Source organism: Crocodylus siamensis, chromosome 2 (assembly GCF_052110815.1).
Source record: "Crocodylus siamensis isolate JL-2025a chromosome 2, ASM5211081v1, whole genome shotgun sequence".
Classification (NCBI taxonomy): domain Eukaryota; kingdom Metazoa; phylum Chordata; order Crocodylia; family Crocodylidae; genus Crocodylus; species Crocodylus siamensis.
The window spans coordinates 264,863,503-264,884,897 of NC_143396.1; the positions used below are offsets into that span (position 1 = coordinate 264,863,503).

Here is a 21,395-nt window from a genome sequence, read left to right on the forward strand (position 1 = left end):
TCTAGGAAAAATGATTGGTCTTATTTCTTCCAATTTTAACCTATCATGGGAATAAGATCTAATATTTTACTAGGAATTTTATTTTAATGGCAATTAGTTTGCAATTCCTGTTTTAAAATTATTTTTATAAAAATAGTATTTTATTTAAAATGTTTGTCAACATAGGTAGATAAAATGATTCTGAAAAAAACAGACTAAAAAGGATATCCTGATTGTATCAGGATAGCACACCACACTAAGAAATTCATTGCTTACTTTGTATATCACGCAATAAAGTGTGTGATATCTTGTGACACCAGGTATTAGAAAACATAAACCTCCAAAATTTAACTTTTAAAATGCATATGACATTTTTATAATTTAAGAACAATATTGTATTTTAAATCAACATTTTGTATGCAATTTTTTCATGTTATTGCATGTAACTTAATATTTTCTCAGAAAAACATACTGCTCAGGCAAAATCTATTTCATTTTTAAAACTAAAGAATGTTGTAATTTTTCCTTTAACACTGCATAAAATGTTTTTACAGGTGAATTTGCTTTGGGCACTTCTATTTGCAAATCAACATTATTGTGTTGCTTTGTGCTTGATGAGACAATTTTACCTCAGCATGAGACATGCCAATTACCTGCAACCAATTCCTGTTGCCCTGGAAAAGAGCTAAAAGAACTTGCCACCATCTCAGGATACTTTGGACATTTGGGGATCAGGGTTGTTACTGTAGTCCCTGAGTATAGTCACTTGGGCCAGATACAATACAGTAGTTAGCAATCTATCCACACTTACCTGGTCTGGCAGCAAGAAGTTCTGACAACAGAGAGGTACCAACACCAAGCCACTAGAGCATGTGTACATCCATGCACTCTTGGCAACACCATGTGGTTTCACTATAGTATCTACTGCCAGAGCCTGAAATATACTCTGGGAAGACAGCAGCTGCTAAATGTACTTTACAGCCAACTAACAGCACAAGAGTGTGTCCAAACTCCTTTAGCCAGCTCCTGGGCAACAGAAGACAAACTCCACTCAGTTGGAGGTGGAGTAATTCTGTCATGCTGAATAAATTTGTACAAGTCGCTTAACACTTAACTTTTAGGCATCATATTAGTCCCCTTAGACAGTGTATGAGGAGAGTTAGGTATCTCAATCTGATCCAGAAGAGCCAGAAAGCTAAAGAGGGAACTATCTAGCACTAGAGTCAGCAGGGAAACACTAAGAACAGGGGCATGTCAAATCCATTCTTCAGGCATCTTAGTCAAGGTAGCAGCAAAATGCATACATTCCCTCAAGACCGCTTCTGTACTTAACGTTAAACCTTCCTGGAGGAGGGACAAGAACAGCCTATCTTTTAGATCATAGCACTCCCTCCCACATGAGTGTCTTAACCACTGACCAGGAAGTCACATACTCTCTTCTGTTCTCTTTTCTTAGCTTCACAAATCTTGCATTCCTTTCTACATTCAAGAGAATGGGACGTGGGTTCAAGGATTCAGCTGATGCTCTCCTGATGTACAAATTACAGGTTTGAATTCTCTGAGGAGGAAGAAGCTGAACCCAAGCTTCACAGTTCCTTGGCAGCAGTGGTGATTGTCCAAACCACCTCATTTCTCCTCCGGCTCTTCATTAAGCAATAGTTGCCCCTATATGGTATGTTGAACCCAGTGGTGTTGTATGCATTTGGGGAACACCCATCAAAAGAAGCCTGTGAGGGACTGCTGGCTGTGGACAGCCTATCTTTAAGACCAGGAGTGGGCAAAATATGGCTGGGGGCCAGATTTGGCCCACAGGGCCCCTAAAAAATTTAGAAAAATTAATTTTTATTTGCTCCTGGCTGCCTGTCAAAGATGACAAGAGCCAGGGGCAGTAGGACCCAGGGAAAGCCAGCAATAGGACCCAGCAGCAAGGCCCACCCAGCCCTGCCCCACCAACCAAAAGCCCCTGCCTAGCAGAGGCTTCTGACCTGGGACCACGGGGCTGTTCTTGCTTCCCTGCACCAGAGAGGGAAATGTGGCCCTTGACAGCTTGCCAAAACTTGGGAAGTGGCCCTCTGCCCAAAATAATTGCTCGCCCCTGTTTTAGACCATGGATGATCTTAAAAAGTGCTGTAGCAAAGTGTATGTGCAGGGGGGGATGGAATGAGGAGCCAGCAGGTTGACAGCCATGGGTGCTGAAGCGAGGGGGCGACAACAGGTGCTCCCAAGCCAGGGGAAGACACGGGATAGAGCTGCAAGCAGGTCATTTCCAAGTGCGTGGGGATGGCAGCTCCTGCTGCTATGTGCACTTCCAGGCAAGGATGGGGGGGGCATGTGTCCCCCCCCCCCCCCGAGCTGTGTGTGGGGCGAGGGCAGGCTGCTGCTGTGGGCTTTGCCTCAGGCAACATACTTCCTTGCCATGGCACTGATCTTATGACACAGGTGGGCAAAATACAGACCCTGGGCTGGATCTGGCCTGCGGCGGGTCCCTTAGTCCCTCCAGGTCTAGGCACTGCCGATCCATGGCTCCTCCTGCTGCCCCCGGACATGTAGCAGAGCTGGGGCAGCTCTGCAGCTGGACTGCCTTTCTAGAAAGGCAGTCCAGCCATCAAGCCACCCCAGCTCTGCTACATGTCCAGGGGGCAGCAAGAGGAGCCACAGACGGGCAGTACAGAGCAGGCATGGGGCACAGCGGGGTAGGAGCTGTGTGCATGGTTTCTGGCTATTCCACTTCTGCCATGGTGAGAACAGGCATGGGGTGGGGCTGGGGCTATGAACTGTTGGGGGTGGTGGTGAGGGACTGCAGGGCGCTCGGGCTCTGGGCTGTTGGAGGGCAGGGGCAGGCGCTAACTGGCTGAGGGGGGCATGTGCAGGGGGGCACCCATGCACACCTCACCATACTCACAAACCCTCTCCCGCAAACCTGATGACCACACTGTCCCCAACACAAACACACACTCCACAAACACTGCACCCACCCACACCCTCCCCCACACGGATCTGTGCACCTCTGGGGAAGCTTCCACTCACTGCTGGGCACACACACCCTACTACACACATTCACCCACACCCCCCATGCATACCCCACTTTCACCCTCCCACACCTCCAGCCACTCTCTCCACTAAACATCCCACATCCCCCACAAACCCCATACCCACCCATACATCCCCACAAATGCCTGCCTACAAACTGTCCATACCTACCCACCACACATACCCCCACATGCCACATACACACACACCCACAGCCTTCCACAAACCCCATACCACCCACCCCTCCACATCCCCCCTGCAATATACAAGAGTAAGACTTTATTGTGAGTTATGATGCAATCACTTCTATATATACCACACAAACGCATGCATATCAGGAAAAAATATTTTTAAAAATAAAATTAAAATACATTATTGTGGATGTTTGATATTTAGTATATAATTTTTTTCTTCCAGCTCCAAGATGGTAAACCCCTTTCCCAAAAGGAGTACTTCAAGGGGCAAGGGGAGGGACTTTCAGTAGCAAATGTCAGGGCTAGGGGGTGGGACTTCCTGTCCCAAGATGGTGACCCGGTGCGGGGCGCCTTGCAGCCCTTGACAGCTCACCAAAACTCGTTAAGTGGCCCTCCAGCCAAAATGATCACCCACCTCTGTCTCGGGCATAAGCAGAGGGGCAACTCTGAGTGCCTGGGGAACTTTAACATCAAAAAGGCTGTGTGTACACAGTAAGCTTACTGTACCTAGCAGTGGTGTTGCCAGGCACATCTCCTAAACCAGAAGCAGTGTAGTTTAACAGGAATGCTGGCAGACTAATGAGTATGGTGCTTGGCCTGCTAATTATTGCACTAAGTCAGCAGTGCTAATCAGCCCATCCAGTGGTCTGTGTAAATACAGCTATACCATTTCTGTTTTAGAAGTCAGCCCCTGCAAAGCTTCATGGCATGTTTGAAGCTACTGTAGCTGAGCATTGTGAGCTGACTGTGTATACATGGCCTAAGACTCCTCTAGAGTTTGGGAACATTCAGAGTTGGGTGATAGATAAGCAGGGTCATCAGGATCACAGTTCTGGACATGGGCACCTAAATTTTCCCTAGGTCCCATTTTAAGGGCCTAAGTTCATTATTAGATCTGATCCAGACTTATTTAGGGGAAAGAGAGTTACCCTTTGAGCTATACTTTGTTCTGTTTGAGCTGTAGGCAAGTGTTTTTTGTAGCATTTAGTAAAGTTCTAGTCTATTGTTTGTCAGTCATCTAGTTATGGGAATTAACAATTTCTTAGTGGAAAAAAAGATTTTTTTTTAGCACTCAAGAAACTAAAGGGGGAAGGGGGGGGAAGAATTGTCTATGAAATACAGTATTTTCTTTTAGTCAGCTCTTTTGTTATATGGTAAACTCTTGTTAACTTGCTACTCCAGGGAGAATGCAAATAATGACAACTTTTCCAGCAGTGAACAATTATTAGGAGTTCATATTTGGGGAGGGGTAGCAAAAGAAGGACCAAGGAGAATTGGACTAACAGTTAATTATATATATAACTATAGTGGTGAATTACCAGAGTTATCTGTGCATATGTAAACATATGCAAATAATGCATGTCTGAGAAATCCACCTTGTGCTTGAAGCAGAAAGAAGTTAGGTTTGCAAGAACTTATTTTTGTTCAAAGGAAATGACAATTTAATTTGAAAAAGCCTCACTAAAAAAAATAAATGGAGTAGATATGTATTAAAACATTCATTTTTATCTCATATCACATTTTAAAGAGAACAAGGCTCACTACACTCTCCCTGCGCTCCTGGGCCCACCTTACACACCTGTTCAGAACAAGAAATAATTTTGTCAAATTATTGTGAATGTGATGATCTTCCCAGAGAAAACCATAATGATTTGGTCTTTTCAGTTTATGCAGTTAACAGAGCATGAATACAATCATGGTTTTGTTAATAAGAGTAAAAGCCCATCTTTACTGAACCTATTAGATGTGGTATTCCAAGTAGCAATATAACCTTACAAGCTTGACAGTAAAATAAGTTATACCTTTGAGGGTTTGTAACCAAACAGCATTACTACAGCAACCTTGAAGTCCTCTCTGCTTAGATATCCTTTGCTGTCTTCATCACATGCTGCAAATACCTAAAGACAGTAAATCAATTTATGGTAAAAAAAAAAATAGCACACCTTCCCCAAAGCTATTTGTATTTATTAAAACTGTTAGGGGTGCACCGATAGACATTTTGGGGGCCGATACCGATAGCCGATATTTAAGGAGGCATATTGGGCAATACTGATCCGATTTCCAATACACCTGTGTGCAGCTGGTAAGTCTGTTGTGGTGAAAGGGGAGGGAAGAGGCGTGCAGGGTAGGGCAGATCAACACCCCCTGTGGTAAGGGAGAGGGCAGGAGCAGGGGTAGGTGCTGCCCAGCTGGGGTGGGGCAGGGTGGGGCACGGGACAGAGCTGTGCCTTGTCGGGGGGAGGCACTGTGCACACCCTGGGATAGCAGTGGGGAGGGGTAAGAAGGGGGGCATGCCCCTGGATCCACGCAGGGCAGACTGCAGCTGTGGGCAGAAGCTGGGCTGCACTGGGTTCTTCTTAGCAGAGGCTGGGCTTGGGGAGGTGGTGGCAGCACTGGGAGGGGGCTCTGGATGGGGCTGCAACCACCCCGAATTTTGCTGTAGCCCCGCTCCCAGTGCTGTTGCCACCCACCTGGTTCAACCCCTGGCTCAACTCCCAGTTCTCTCCATGTGCTGGGTGGATGGCAGTGGTGCTGGGAGCAGGGCTACAGCAAATTTTGGGGTGGCTGCAGCCCCTTCTGTAGCCCCACTCCGCTGCCGCTGCCTGTCCCAAGCCCAGCTCGTGCTGAGAAGAGCCCGGCACAGCCCCAGCTCCAGCCTGCAGCTCACCCACCCTGCGTGGATTGGGGGGCACAGGGCTCCCCCCATGCCCTCCTGGGCTGTGTGCAGCAGCAGGAGTAGCCTCCCTCCTGTATCACCCCAGCTAAGCAGTGCCTGCCCCATGCTCTCCCCGTGTCCACCACAACAAACTTACCAACTGCACGCTGCTGGGCTCTGATCCTTCCTACCTGCGTGCTGCGCGCATGCAATGGCATTTATCAGCCAAATTATCAGCCACTTCAGGCCAATTTCCAATGCAGCCAATTTTCTTTATATCAGTACCGATCTGATATTGGACTGATGTATCAGTGCACCTCTAAAAACTGTATGCAAGAGAAACAAGATGGGTGTTGATACAGAATAAAATTTTGTATTTAAAAGAGGTAGCTGCAATTTAACCATGTTTCTGTCTGAAAAAATTTTACATGCCAGGAGACTTGGGGTTAAGTCTATTGGCTCATAAAGAAAACAAAATACTTGTGCCACCTAAAACAGATTTATGGAAGCAAACTTCCATAAGGATTAGGTACTGGAAATCTTAATCTTCTCTTGAAAGATATTGAGCACTTTTAATGCCTACTGAAGTGACCGTGCAGATTTAAGCCATGGGATGACCTTTAGCTTTTATCCCAAGAAAAATAGCATCTCAGCAACAAAAAGACCTTTGCCATACTACCACTTAGGTGGGAGGTTAATATGCATAATAAACCTTGAAATCACATTTCTAATGAGTAGTGTAAGGTTGATGTGGTGCTCCAAAAGTTATGTGAGGCAAGGTTTTCTTAGTGGTAACTTTTATTGAACAAACTGCACAGCTGGGAGAGAGTTAGACAAGCTTTCAAAAGCAAGTTCTTCTTCAGGTCTGCTCACGAGGAGCCAGACACTGTGATCAGACCTGAGGAACGAGGTCTTGCATTCAACAGTTTTGTCCAACTTTCTCTCAACTACATAGTTGGCCCAATAAAAGTTAGCACCCTGAGAAATCCCAACTCTAAGGAGTAACATAAAAGTGATGCAGCAGCTTTAATGGTCCAGAAATTACGTGAAGAGGCAAAAGTTTCTTAGGAAATTTTCTGAGGGAATTTCCCTCATAAGAACTTTAGTAAGAATTGCTGATAATCTGTGAAATAATCTCCACGTTTACTTGTCGCAGTATTTAGGGCTGTGTTTAAGAGAGCAACAAAAAAATAAGTAAAACCCGGAAATGCTCCCTGCAACGCTAAGGGCTTTGAAGACAAAAAAAGAGACACAAAATACGTGGATAAGTTGCACCCCCAGGGTCTAGCTGCCTGCCCAGAGTTGTAGTACCACGAAAAACCTGCAGCACGATCACCCGGAGACCCGCCGCGAGTCCTCGGCTCTTGCAGCCCGGCGCACGCCCGGCTCCGCCCAGGGAACCGCCCCCGGCACTCGCATAGCCCAGCCGAGCAGCGCAACCGACTGCAGCGGGGCCGGCGGGCGGAGTCACTCTCACGCCGGAAAAATGAGGCTCCAGCTGGAAAGAGGCAGCGGCCGCCGAGCTGCGGGGTGGAAACGTCTCCCGACTCTACAGCTGGTCTGCGGCCGGGCCAGAGCAGCGCCGCTCCCCGCACAGTGCACGGGCTGGGGCTGGGGCTGGGCCAGGACCGCGCCTCTTGTTGCCGCCGCCCCAGTCCCCCGCTTTCAGCCCACGCCCCGAGCGCGGACTAGCCTCGTTGCCCCGACCCCGGGTCTGGAGGGACCGGGCCGAGCCGTACCCGCGCGTACCGCTCCCTGTCGCCCGCTCGTGCGGAGGCTGCACACATGGCCAAAGCACGCCGCAGTCGGACCCTCGCAACCGGGGCTCCGGCAACTTCTGCGTGGCAACCGCAACGCCACTTCCTATTGGCTGAGAACGGCACAAGGACGCTATTGGCTTAAGAGGAGGCCTCGCCCCCTCGGAGGCCCAGCGCGTCGGGAGGGGGTGGGGCTCTGGAACCGGAAGTGGGGGTCCGGCTCCGCGCAGGTGGGGGCTGCGGTGAGCATCTTGAGGTGGAGGTCGTGGCAGCGGGCCGGGGCGGGACGAGACGTCGGTGTCCTAGCAGAAGCGTGGCCTGCGCAGCCTTCAGCTGCCGCCTGCTTCCCTGGGGGTGCGTCTAGGGCTGAAATGCCGTCTCCCACCCCGCGCCGTGGGGCTGGCTGCGCTGCAGAACCGGGCCCCGCCGCCGCGCAAGCACCCGGGAATGGCTCCAGTTACCGCGTTCGCCGCCCGGGGGGCGAATTGGGCTTCACTGCCCTAGAAACGCGCCGGTTCGGATGGGTGTCGTATCCTGGCTCTCTGGCTTTTTATCCCAAGGCGCCTGCCTGGCGTACAGTTAAGGCATGACAGGATTTCATATACGATCCTTAGGACCCTGCCGCGCCACGGGTGCATGGCAGGAGGCGCGATTGTGGGCTCCAGCATCACATCTTATTGCACCTTATTCTAGTGCAGGGAAGCTGGGGATCATAATCTCCATCTATACTGGCAAGAAACGGGTGCCCGTGAGTGGGAGCCCTGTCCACCCATCTGGACTCCCAGTCGCAGGGGTGCACCATGTGGCTGCTTGCAGCTGATGGGGTACTGAGCTGTGGGGGCACATCTGGCTGTATGTTCAGTGGATGGTGTGATAAGAATCAACCACGAAACTATTACACACTTTCTGTGGAATAACTTTGTAGCTTATTCTTCATTGCATGACACCGTTACTTGTTTTAACATGTGGCCAGGTAACAATTTAGGATATGATTAATTGGATAATCATGTCTTGAGTGTAATCTGTGGCAGGGGCCTCAGTGATGCTTAAGGAGGCTTAGGGACTGTGGTGCTGGAGGCACCCTTCTTGCACACTTGCTTTTCCTTTGTTAATAAGGCAGGTACTAACTTGCCTCTACCTATTCTTTCCTTCCGGATGCATTTAAATGTAGGATTTCTCCCGGGAGAAAGAGTGACTTTGTAGCCATGATGGTTCAGAAATTATGCGGGGGGCAAGCATTTTTTAGGGTGCTGTCTTTTATGGATGACCTGATGAAGAATGTTTTGCATTTGAAAACGTATCTAACTCTCTCACAGCTATACAGTTGGTCCAATAAAAGATATCACCCTAAGAAACCCTTTCATTCAGGGAGAAAGCAGTTGTGCACCATGGCTTAAACCCACAGCCTAAGAATATTTTGCCATCTTGCCACTCTGTACTGATGTAGTTATTGTGCACTGAGTCCCTCTCTCTTCCTATCACAGCATGACATTGGAACTTCTTAACCTGCTATACCCTGGGCTAACATAGGCTGCATGAATAACTATGTCTTAGATTGCATTGGCATACACCAGCTACCTACCTAGGGAGATATCATGTGTAGAGGCTTGCAGCTCTACAGTCATGTAACTAACTATAATTTTTAGTGTTTTCTCCAGGAAGAAAGACTTTACCAGTTTATTATCCCACCTTAAATAGCAGTGAAGTGTGCAATAAAATATGCTAACCTATGGGGCTGTAAATTAATTGTGGCTCTTTCAAGATACTTGCTAGTTATTTCAGAAACAAGCCTGTCAGGCTGTGTGCCCTGCCTAAACACCTACTGGCAGAGAACCAGCAACACCCCTGGGAAAGGCTGCATGTATAAAGGGCTGTGCCCCTCCTCTTTCATCTTGGGTTTTGACTCAGATCAATCAGGACCATCTCAAATGCACTTTCTTAAGTGTGCCAAGTTGGATCAAAATAGATGAAACTGCCTTTCACTTCACGCTGTCAGTTGCCACATATTCCTAAATTTACTAGGTAGTGGATACCTGAGCTGGCAGTGAAAAGCTTCTGCCCTGAGACTCAATGCTTTTCTCTGTTTTAATCTCTATTCCCAGCCTCTCACAGTAATTTCTGCCATTGGGTAGAAGCATATTCTTTTAGGACTCCATCCCATTGCAAGGGTCAGGGGTTTCCTATGACTTTGTTTTGTTGAGATTTTCTTAGTTATAGGAACTATCTGAATGATCCCTTTATTAAGAAGGCCTAAAAGGCAAGATGAACCCTCAGGGAGGTTGGTGAGTGAATAAACACTAAAAAGGAAAATGTGAGAGCAATGCAGTGAACTTAAGTTGCAGGTTTTTTGTTTTTTTCTGCAGGAATATGCTTCAAGAAAGTGAACATGGGAAATGGACGATATCCAGCAGTGACGAAAGCACAGAAGAAAACTCTGACAATGAGAAGCCATCTACATCTGCATTATTATCAAATGGGCATGGCAAAAATAGTGGACCACACTACCCATGTTCAGAAGCCAGAAAAGTTGCTCACAAGAGAAGAGCTTCTCCTGCAAAATTTACTGAGGGAAGTTTTCTTACTGAAGTATCTCCAGCAAAAAAACGGAGAACTTCCCAAGAAGGCTTAGGCTGGTGTCTTTCAAGTAGTGATGAAGAACCTGAAAGTCAGCCAAAGGATGTGAAAAAAGAAATGGTCAAAGAGGAGAAATATGACATGCCTGAAGACCAACTTTCATGCCTACGTAAAGATAATGACTCATGCTCAATGAGTCCCAAGTCAGAAGAGCATCATGAGGCATCAGGTGAAGTCAGGGGCATTTGGGATTTGTTGAATGGAGGAAATCCTTTCAGATTCTTCCTCACTAAAGTTAAAGGCATTAAATCTAAGTACAACTCTGGAGCACTTCATATAAAAGGTAAGTGCAATTTATCTTCATCCTCTTCAAGGCAGAGTTGGGAATCAATATAAAAATGTTTTTGCTAGGGGTGCACCGATAAGGATTTTGGGGACTTATGCTGATAGCCGATTTTTGAGGCATATTGACTGATACTGATCTGATTTCTGATACAGCTACGGCCAGGTGGTAAGTCTGTTGGGGTGGATGGGGAGGGGAGAGGGAAGGGACGTGGGGGGTCAGATCAGTGCCCCATTGCGCTTTTATGATTAGGTCACAAAATCCTAGGATGTAGGTGTTGCAGTGGATGTAGTCTTTCTGGACTTAGGAAGGCCTTTGACACTGTCTCTCACCCCATTCTCCTTAAAGAACTAGGTGACTGTGGCATTGATGCCTACACAGTCAGATGGGTTGCAAACTGGCTAGAGGGCCGCACCCAGAGTGGTGGTGGACAGGTCATTTTTGACCTGGAGGGATGTGGGCAGAGGAATCCCCCAGGGCTCGGTCCTCAGGTCTGTACTGTTCAACATCTTTATCAGCAACTTGGATGAAGAGGTGAAAAGCACCTTATTCAAATTTGCAGATGACACTAAGATGTGGGGAGAGGTGAGCATGCTGGAAGGGAGGGACAGGCTACAACTAGATCTGGATAGGTTACGGGGGGCGTGGATGAGAATAGGATGGGATTCAATACTGACAAGTGCAGGGTACTGCACCTAAGGAGAAAGAACCAGCAGCATACGTATAAGCTGGGGAGCTCCCTTCTCATTAGAACAGAGGCAGAAAGCGATCTTGGAGTCATTATTGATTCCAAGATGAACATGGGCTATCAATGTGAGGACGCAGTCAGTAAGGCTAACTGCACCTTGTCATGCATCCACAGATGCATCATGAGCAGGTCCAAGGATGAAACCTTCCCCTCTATGCAACATTGGTCAGGCCGCAGCTGGAGTACTGTGTCCAGTTCTGGGCACTGCACTTCAGGAGGGATGTGGACAGGATCAAGAGGGTCCAGAGGAGGGCCACTCGCATGGTCAGGGGGCAGCAGGGCAAGTCCTACAAGGAGAGGCTACGGGACCTGAACCTGTTCAGCTTCCACAAGAGAAAGCTGAGAGGGGATCTGGTGGCCGTCTATAAGCTTACCAGGTGGGACCAGCGAGCAATGGGAGAGTCCCTGTTTCCCCGAGCACTACCCGGAGTAACTAGGAGTAATGGCCACAAGTTGACTGCGAGTAGATTTAGGTTAGACATCAGGAGCACTACTTCACAGTCAGGGCGGATAGGATCTGGAACCAACTTCCAAGGGAAGTGGTGCTCACTTCTACCCTGGGAGTCTTCAAAAGGAGGCTAGATAATCACCTAGCTGGGGTCATTTGATCTCCCAGCATTCTTTCCTACCCATGGAAGGGGGTCGGACTTGATGATTGGCTCAGGTCCCTTCCAACCCTATCAACTATGAAACTATGAGGGAGGGAGGGATTGGAGCTGGGGTGGGCGCTGACCTGCTGGGGTGGGGCAAGGCATGGAATGGAGCCATGGATTATCTTGGGGGTGGGGGGACAGGGAGCAGCACCCTCGGCTGCGCACACCCTGGGAGGGCATGGGGGAGGGAGGGCGTGTGGCCCCAGATCTGTGCAGGGTGGGCCGCAACTGTGGGCTGGGACCAGGGGCAGCGCTGGCCTCTTCCTGGTGGGGCTGGGCCGCACTGTGCTTGGGGTGGGTATCAGGGGTGCTGGGAGGGAGGGCTATGGGGGGTGCTACAGCAAAATTTGGGGTGGCTGCAGCCCCCATCCCAGTGTTGCTGCCTGTCCCGAGTGCAGCGTTGCCCAGGCCCCCCCTCCAAGAAGAACCCAGTGCAGCCCTTGGCCCCACCCTGCATCTGCAGCCTGCCCCGCCCTGCACAGATCTGGGGCCACATGCCTCCTCCCCCATGCCCTTCCAGGGTGCGCACAGTGGCAGGAGCTGCTTCTCCTTCCCACACCCCCCTGGACAACCTGCGAGTCCATGCTGTGTCTTGCCCCACCCCACTCCTTCCTTCACCACAGTGGGTGTTGATCTGCCCCATCATTCCCCTTCCCTCCCCCTTTTCTTCCACCACAACATTTTTACCAGCTGGACGCAGCTCTTCTCGCTGCCTGTATGCTGTGCTGCAGATGCATGCATGCATGGGCATTTATCAACCAAATTATCAGCCACAACATGGCCATTTCCTATATACAGGCAGTCCTCAGACTTACGATGCAGTTGGTTCCTGAACACAGCGTTTTGAGTCGAAATGTCGTAACTTGGAACCAATTTTCCCATAGAAACAATGTTATAAATGTGTGATTGGTTCCTTTAGGATGCTCGATATAGCTGTGTCCAGCTGGTAAGTCTGTTGTGGTGGAAGGGGACAGAAGCGGCATGGTTGAGGCATATCAGTGCCCCCACAGTGAAGGTGGGATTGGGGCTGGGACAGAGGCTGGGACAACTGCTGCCCACCAGGGTGGAGGAGCGCAAGACAAAGGTGCAGCTCGTCCAGGGGAGGCAGTGGGGCAGCTCCAGCCACTGCATGCTGCTGGTCTGGGAGCTGCTTGTTCAGCGGCTCCTGCTCTCAGCGTTGATCCCACCACTTCTCAGGGAGGGCATGGGGAATGGGGCAGGGGAGGGCGCGTGCCCCCAGATGGGCGCAGGGTAGGTGAGGCCAAGGCTGCACCATGCTGTGCTCTGGGCGAGCAGTGGGGGGTGCTACGGTGAATTTTCAAGTGGCTATAGCCCCCACTCTGCCATCCACCCTATGATGGGTCGGGGAGGCATGGGATGATGGTGTAGCTCGTATTGGGAGTGTAGCTCGTATTGGGAGTGCAGCTCCTGCCACTTCGCCGCTTATCCAGCAGCAGCGCAATGGCTCTGTCTCACACCCATCCCATCCCAGCTGGGTGACTGGCAGCAGGGAATCTTCCCCTCTCCCAGCGCTGTCGCACCTGCCTGAAGCATGGTGCGGTGCAGCCTTGGCCCCACCTGCCCCATGCAGATCCAGGGGCACAAGCCTCCCCTTGTGCCCTCCCAGATGAGCGGTGGGAGCAGCGATGTGAGCTGTTGGACAAACAGTTCCCGGGCCAGTGGCTTACAGCACTGTGAGCCGCGCCCCTCAGACGAGCTGTGCCTTCATCCCATGCTTTCCTGCCCCAGCTGCGCAGTGATTGCCCCAGCCCCAATTCCTCCTTCACTGCAGGGGCATTGATCTGCACCCTCACACTTCCTCCCTTCCTTCTCCCCTTCCAGACTTACCAGCTGGACACAGCTGTATCGAGCATCATAAAGTTGAAACCTGTATCAGAACCTCAAAATAAGGTGTCATTTATAAGGGTCGTAAGTGTCATTCGTTGTAAATTGAAAAGTTGTAAGTCGAGGACTGCCTGTAGTCAATTTTCTTTATATCAGTGCCGACCTGATAATCGGACCAATGTATTTGTGCACCTCTAGTTTTTGATAACCTGTATTTCAAAATTACAGACTTCATCACATAGTTTGAAGTTCTGAATGTACAGGTAACATCAGTTACAGTTCCTGCATCTGTTACTTTGAATGTGTGACTATATGGTATAAGCTGTTTTCATTCTCAAAGCCCTTTTCCTACTAATACAACAGCTGGGTTAGACTGTAAACATGTGGTATCGAGTTCACATGTTTACTAGGTTTGTACCATAGTTGCACTCATCTACCTACTCCAGAAAAAGAGGAGAAAAAGAAGAGGGAATGGAAATTGCTGACTTTGGGCAACCGAGAGACTAAAGATCTTCATGTGTAGCACAATTGGTATGGGCAGCATCAGGTCAAACTCCAAACTTGTGCCAGTGTTTCCCAAACTTACAGGAGCTGTTCGTACAGGTGACAGTGTGGTTCAGTTTTCATCCTCATTAGTCTTGTCACTGTTGCCAGCAAGTTTAGCGTTCCTGATAGTTGGAGTGACATATCTTTTTTTTTTTTAAACTGCTAACTTGCTGAGACCCAATCATTTCACAGCACTTGTGTAACAGTCCTTATAAAATTGTTACAAGATTTAAAGTGTGTTTTTGAATGTTTCTTACTGTGCCTTACTGTCTTTTAATAGATATTTTGTCACCTCTCTTTGGAACTCTTGTGTCTTCTGCTCAGGTAAGCTTCATGTCTTTGGTATTAGCCAGATTCTGACCTCCCTTACTGTTGTTTATACTGATGTAATACTCTTATCCTTGAGGCCAAATTTTCCCAGTATAATTGATACTGGAATTTGTCTCTTTCTGCTTACATTAGGCAACTTTAAGAGAAATGCTTAAGCTACACACTTAGAATGAATGATTTTTTTTATTTGAGTCAAAGGTCTTGTCTTCTATTTAGAGTGAACTTAATAAACTTTAATCTCCAGTATCTTTTAGGAAAGGACAGACACTGAAAAATGGATAGTTACTCATCTGCTCTCCCATGTGTCTGTGTACACAGTAAAAGAAGGAGTAGTCTACGGAACAAAATGTTATTGTAGGAGTTATATCTGTTATTATTTCTGTGGAATAATGCATAGAAGGCCTGGTCCTCAAATAGGACACACCGTGCTAGATGGGTATTGTGCAAACATAGTGCAGAAAGATGGCTCTGTCCCACAGTACTTCCAGGCAAAAGACAATTGGAGAATGAGGCATGTGTTACATTTTACAACATGATCGATCACTTGCTATAAAATGGAGAATATGATCTCCCTTAAACAGAATTTAAGGAAACATGTTTGAAAGTATGATGATAATTTTTTAAAAGTTAAAATACCTATATTGTTTAAAACATGTCTATTGCTACTACTTCAAAAATTCCAGTTATAATGCTGTGCACAGCGGTACTTATCACACAGAACATTTCTTTTTAGTCGTTACTTGGCTTTCTTTGTTCTTTTAACTAATTTTTCCTCCTCTTCTCATGTCCAAGTTTAACTATTGCATAGATGTGGGATGGCTCATAAGACAGTATCCACAGGAGTTCAGGTATGTTCCTTTGCAAGGATAAAGTTATGCTGTCTTGAAATAACATTTTTGTGCATGCATGTTCCATGCAGTTTTTTTTTAATCCTAACATTTGAATGCTATGCCTTTGTTTGAGCTTGCCTATTAAGAGACTTTCCCATGTTCATGTTTTTTCCTTTTAAACATCAATACAGGTGTGTAGGTTTTTGTTTTCTTCCTCCCTTTGCCATTATCCCGTGTGCATAAGTTGATGACTTTTTCCTTAAAGGCATGAACTAACAATATATGTGCTTGTTGCCACTGTTTACTTTGTTTGTGCCTGCATACTCCCTCCTCCCTCTCCTTCCACTGGACATACATAGGTCTCATATGAGTTTGGTCTACATTTCATGACAAGGTGAAGTGTCCAGTTTGTGTTACGGTGGCTTATTGAGGGGGTACCCTACAAGGTGGAAGACTGACAGCTAGTCTTAAATGTGTAACCCCATGAAGGGTATTGTTGGGAACGGGGTTTAAATCACTGGTGATGATGAGGTATTTTGTTACAGATAAGGGTTTTATGCCCAGCTCCTTGAATGGAGGAACACACTTTTGCACATTCACCTTTTGTTTTTAATATATTAAAGTTTTAATTTAAAAGTCAGTACGTCTCTCCCTCTCTTGTATACTCTTCCTTTTGGTTTGTTTTATTTTAGGCTGTTTGAGGCTGTGACAATATTTGTCAGAATTCATTCTGGGATTCTGGTTTTATTTGCATTATAGCATTAAGGGGCCTTTGTCATGGACCAGGAACCCAGGTGTGCTAGGTGCTACACAGTCTCAGATCAAAAAGGCAGCTTTTATCTCTCAGAGCTTACAATCAAGGAAAGTGCATTAGAAAGTGAGCATGAACTTGCACAGTGCCCATTCCGCCTCTCCCTCAATGGTGATCTTTGGCTAACAATGCTACACTCTTTTCAGGATTTCTATGCAAATCGCTACCTAAGAAACTTTTTCTCTTTACTTGTGGATCCAAGATGTTCTAAGAGGCTTTTATCTGCTGCTTCATTCTTAGCAGGCCATCTTCTTTCATATGTCCTGAATTTTCCTATCTTATTACACCTTTTATCTTATTATTCTCTATCTTTCTATTTTATTGCTCCTTTTCCAACTGAGTTGGAAGCCCTTTTTTAGAAAATTATATCCAGATTTACTGTAAATTGCTTTGGAGTGATTGTTTGGCAGCTGAAATTATAGGTTCCCCTTTCTGCTGGAGCATGGGAAACTAGGATTAGAGATTGTAGCTATGTGGAGAGAGATTGTAGTAATGTGGGTTGTAGTTATGTGGAGAGCCCCTTTGGCTGTCTCTAGGTAGTGTGTTAACCCACCAGATATCGTTTTAATAAAAATATTCTTGTTTGCATTTTGTTCAAGGAAAAAGCCTTTATTAATAATCCATGGTGAGAAGAGAGAATCCAAGGCTGAGCTGATTGCACAGGCACGCCCATATGAAAATGTTAGCCTTTGCCAGGTGATTTTTCTTAACTCCTCTTTGGGTCGACAGGCAAATATGTTAACTTCTGTGAGAGTGCCACAGTATATGGTACCAGACTGGAGCAAGTTGCTATGCTGCAGAGAAATGGTTTTCAACCTTTTTCCATTTGTGGATGCCTACAAAATTTTGAATGCAGGTGCAAACCCCTTTGGAAATTTTGAATGGCAGTGCAGGGCCACTTTGAATTGTAAGTGTGAGGATTCGCATACTTTTGATAGATCATAGTCATCTTTTGCAGACCCCTTAGCTATAGTCTGTGGACCTCAGGTTGAAATCACTGCTATAAAGCAAACAGTCCACAAAGAGAACATCCTGTGTTCCTAGTCTGTTACCTACATGCTTATTATAGAGGAATTGTTTGTAGACAATGTAGTTCTAAACCTGAATCCAAGAATACTAAGATACAACTGTAGGCTTCTCCATTGTAAAATATGCATTATATTGCATTGAACAGCTGCAATTAGTTTATGGAAATTAGATGTGATAACTTTTGTTGCACCTATTAGATGGTGCAACATATGGTGCCCCTACTTTAATAGGTTTAAATATACTATTTCCAAATTAAATGATTTTGAGTGAAATAAGAGTCACTCTTCTTCAGTATAACTTTGAGCAGTTGGAGATTTGCTTCTACAGCTCTTGGAGGGGAGAAAAGTGAATCTTCTTATAGTTTCTGATTTCTCCACTAGAGAGCAGTGAGCTGAAGCAAAATAGAAATTGTAACATTCTCTATATAAATTATACAGGAACAGCATCCTGCTACAAGAAAGCAGGGTTTTTTTCCTAAAATTAACTAATTCTCATTCTTACTATAGGCTAAGCTGGATATTGCCTTTGGAACCCACCACACGTAAGTAACTTTTATGGCTCAGGAAAATTTAGTTTTAAAGATACCTGCATGGCAGTTGCATAAAATGCCTGTGTTTAGTCTAATAAATCAGTTTTGATGTATTAAGGAACCATTTTTAGGGTAAGCAAGATAGATAATGGACTTTTGCACAGATGTGCTTATTAATTGAAGGGATACTGTATATACTGGTTGAGATTTCAAAAGAATTATATTCTATTTTACATCGTATTTGAAAATGTTATGGGTCACAGTGTTTAATTTCACAAAATTTGCTGTCTGGGAAAACTTTATATCTGTAATTTATTCTCTCTCTTCTTAGTTCGTACATTATAGATTTGTATTCTTAAAAATTTCAGGAGAATGAAACAGGTTGGCTATGAAAAAATGAAGCCCAAAGAAAAGTAGACTTATGCATTCAAGGGATAACTCTTTAGTCATGAGCTGCAGGTGGCAGTAGGTGATCAAATTTGCAAGTAGTGCTGAGTCTCTAGTTGGTCTTCGACAGGTTTCAGTAGACTTCTCAGTCTTGCTGAACCCTATTTTCACAATTAAAATTGTCACCTCTGGTGCATCATAAGTATGCATTTTTTAAAAAAAATCTTTTTAAAACCCTACTTATGTTCATTTGCTACAAAAACAAGTTCTGAAGAGAGGTGGAGTAGCAGTGCCACCAATGGGTTTTTTATGACTCTATATAAGGGATTATTGAGTTGTAACCTGAAAGTAATGGGTAGAAAATTTCCATAATTATTCAACACTGTCTGGATTTGAGATGGAGGGAGCCAGTTCATTGTTGTGGAACAGCTCAGTCCTTTGGACCTTATCAAGTCAGTTAGTGACTTTTCTTTAAGACTTTTGTAAAAAGGGCGGATGAAGCTGAGGCTCAAGTTTGAAAGACAGAATGTCATTATAAACTCATCTATAAACTTGCCAGGAGGGACCAGCAGGCAGTGGGAGAGTCCGTGTTCCCCCAAGCACTACCAGGAGTAACAAGGAATAATGGCCATAAGTTGACTGAGAGTAGATTCATCAGGAGGTGCTACTTCACAATCAGGGTGGCTAGGATCTGGAACCAACTTCCAAGGGAAGTGGTGCTCGCTCCTACCCTGGGGGTCTTCAGAAGGAGGTTAGACAATTACCTCACTGGGGTCATTTGACCCCAGCATTCTTTCCTGCCATGGCAGGGAGTCAGACTTGATAATCTGCTCAGGTTTATCAACCCTAGCAACTATGAAACTATTATAAGGGGTGCAGCTGACCTTTACATTACTTTCCTGTAAAGGAAGAAAGAAATGGATGTTTATAGTTTATTTAGTTCTCCCATTGAATGCAGGAAGTTGCCTACTTCTCAGGTTTGAGTACGAGAATAAGAACTTATTTTAAAAATTGCTTTTCTAAAGCTCTCAAATATTTTGCCTATTTATTAATAAATGAAAACAATATTGTACCTAACGTCTTTCATGTATTCTCCGCATTCCCTGTTTTTGTTTTCCTCCCTGACTCTTTATTTTTGGGCCTGTTTAAATGAGGGTGCATCATTTGAATGACTTCCAGAGGTACATTATCCAAAAAAGCCTGTGCATTACAGATAGCACTTTATGATTTCAGCAATAGGGTGCATAGGAAAGCATTTAAATCCCAGGCCTTGAGGGTACACAAAAGCCATCCATTCCAATATAAACTGAGGAGACTGTACAACAGGGTATGAATTTTCCTTATGGATTTCTACTGGCTCTGTTTTCATGATGTAAAACAGCATGCTGCTGAAGTCTCTGGGAAAGGCATCCGGGAACCAACTTAGACCATTAAGTCTCAAGTCAGACACTTAGAATTATAATGTTTTGTGTTAATGTAAAAAGACTGTTAAAATCCCCTATCTAAAGAATGAAATACAGATTTCCTATACTTGTATGCAAAACGCCTAACTGTTTATGCAAAACGCCTGACTGTACTGGATAAACTATATCAGGATAATACACAAAACTATTCATTTTTAATGTAAGGTACTTCAGTCTGAGTTTGTTTTGCTGAACACTAGAACTTCAAAGATTAATAAAAATATCTGAATAAGCTATTTCCTGAGCTTGAATCTAATGTGTTGTGCTAAGGTTTTTTTTTTGTGTTTGGTTGTTTTACACTAATGATTATGGTTTTGCCATGAGTCAGCAGTGAAAATAGGGTACTTTTTTCTTTTTCTCAAACATTTCATTCTAAAGTACCAGTTTCTAAGGTAACCTTGTAGCCAATATAGCATAGCATGACTTCTGTTTAGAGTCATGATGCGACTTCCACATAAAATTATTAGAAATTACGACATGGTTGAGCAATAATATTGGAGTGTTTTATTCTGTGGACGAGTTAGAAAGCAGCCATTATTCTTCACCCTCCTAATAGCTGTTAACTTCTTTTAAAAATGCTTGTGCTGTCAGTGTTAGTGGGCAGTTTTTTCTAAATTAAAATTAATTCACAGGCCTTCTATGTTTAACTCTAGCTACTTTTTTAATGAGAAATGACAAAAGAACAGGCTCTATATTTCAAATGTAACAATATGGAAAATACTTTGAATAATATGTAGTGTTGCTTTTGGAAAAAAGCAACAGCCACGTGAATGCCATGTTCTTGTCCAGGGTTGTGAACCCAAGATTTTTTGTTTGTTTTCAGTGACACTTTTCAAACTTGTTACTGACAAACTGTTTTACTGACGTTTGTCTTGCATAATGCAAATATACCCCTTCTGCCAGACTCTGGACAGCAATAACAAGAACCATCTTCAAATTTAAGGTTTTAATACTGACCACAGTAAAAAAGTTTGGTTGTCAGTAGCGAGTTTTCATATAGTCACTAAAAACAATTCTTGGGTTGGTATCCCTGCTTGACTGCAATAATAGTTTAAAATCATGCTGCCCCTACTCAAAGGGTCCCAAATTCACCCCATGTCTTGACACCCCAACTACACTTTGCAACATGCCCTGCTCACCTGTTGCTCCATCCCAGCACAGACCCCCACTTTCCACCTCTCCCTGCCTTCTGTGCTCCAGCCCCTCAAGTGCAACTCAATCCTGGCCTCACCACCTCCCACCCTGGCCTGGGGCTACTCAGCTTTGCATACCTTTGGGGTGAAAACTCAGCAGTGTTACAGACAGGCCATGACCAGACACAGCAGGGGAGCACTTGGTTAGGTCAGAAGGTAAGAAAGAGCAAGGGAAGGACCCCTTTGCATCAGAAAGCCCTGACAGTTAGTTGCAGGGGATGGAGCAGCGCTCCAACTGAGACACTTAGTGGTGCTGTTCTGTTCCCTGTCCAGCATCAACACTAATGAATCTAGCTTCATTCTGACAATAGATGTTGAAACTCAGGGCCTCTCTTTTTAATGGATGGCTCATTTTTTACTGACTTGAAAGATGTGCTTTTGGCCTGGTTTTTTTTTTTTTGACAGACCATCCATAAATTTGTGGACTATATCTAGACTTTAATTGACTGTATCATGTTGTTATTCAGAATGAGATTGTAGATTTATTGTAACCCAGGG

General features: G+C 45.5%; 2 protein-coding genes across 16 annotated transcripts in view; one reads left to right on the top strand and one right to left on the bottom strand.

Annotated features, from left to right (window-relative positions):
* EFCAB11 (EF-hand calcium binding domain 11) overlaps nt 1-7,771 on the bottom strand; it is a 162,425-nt gene extending 154,654 nt beyond the window's left edge. For 10 of the 11 annotated variants that reach the window (XR_016440358.1, XR_016440357.1, XM_090033888.1 and 7 more), the window contains exons 1-2: nt 7,599-7,771; nt 5,006-5,101 (exon numbers count right to left, since the gene is read on the bottom strand). Coding sequence is in view for 9 of the 11 variants with exons in the window: in XM_090033888.1 (XP_089890014.1) it covers nt 5,006-5,101; nt 7,599-7,646 (144 nt within the window). In the remaining 2 variants the exon portion in view is untranslated. The remainder of the gene's footprint in view (nt 1-5,005; nt 5,102-7,598) is intronic. The other variant, XM_090033886.1, reaches the window with a different exon arrangement.
* A 14-nt stretch (nt 7,772-7,785) lies between these two features.
* TDP1 (tyrosyl-DNA phosphodiesterase 1) overlaps nt 7,786-21,395 on the top strand; it is a 150,506-nt gene continuing 136,896 nt past the window's right edge. For 3 of the 5 annotated variants that reach the window (XM_090033876.1, XM_090033880.1, XM_090033879.1), the window contains exons 1-6: nt 7,839-7,970; nt 9,980-10,533; nt 14,606-14,649; nt 15,448-15,503; nt 16,896-16,992; nt 17,832-17,866. In XM_090033876.1, coding sequence (XP_089890002.1) covers nt 9,984-10,533; nt 14,606-14,649; nt 15,448-15,503; nt 16,896-16,992; nt 17,832-17,866 — 782 coding nt within the window. In that variant the 5' untranslated portion in view covers nt 7,839-7,970; nt 9,980-9,983. Of the gene's footprint in view, nt 7,971-9,979; nt 10,534-14,605; nt 14,650-15,447; nt 15,504-16,895; nt 16,993-17,831; nt 17,867-21,395 lie in introns of all 5 variants that reach the window. The other 2 variants (XM_090033878.1, XM_090033877.1) reach the window with 2 other exon arrangements.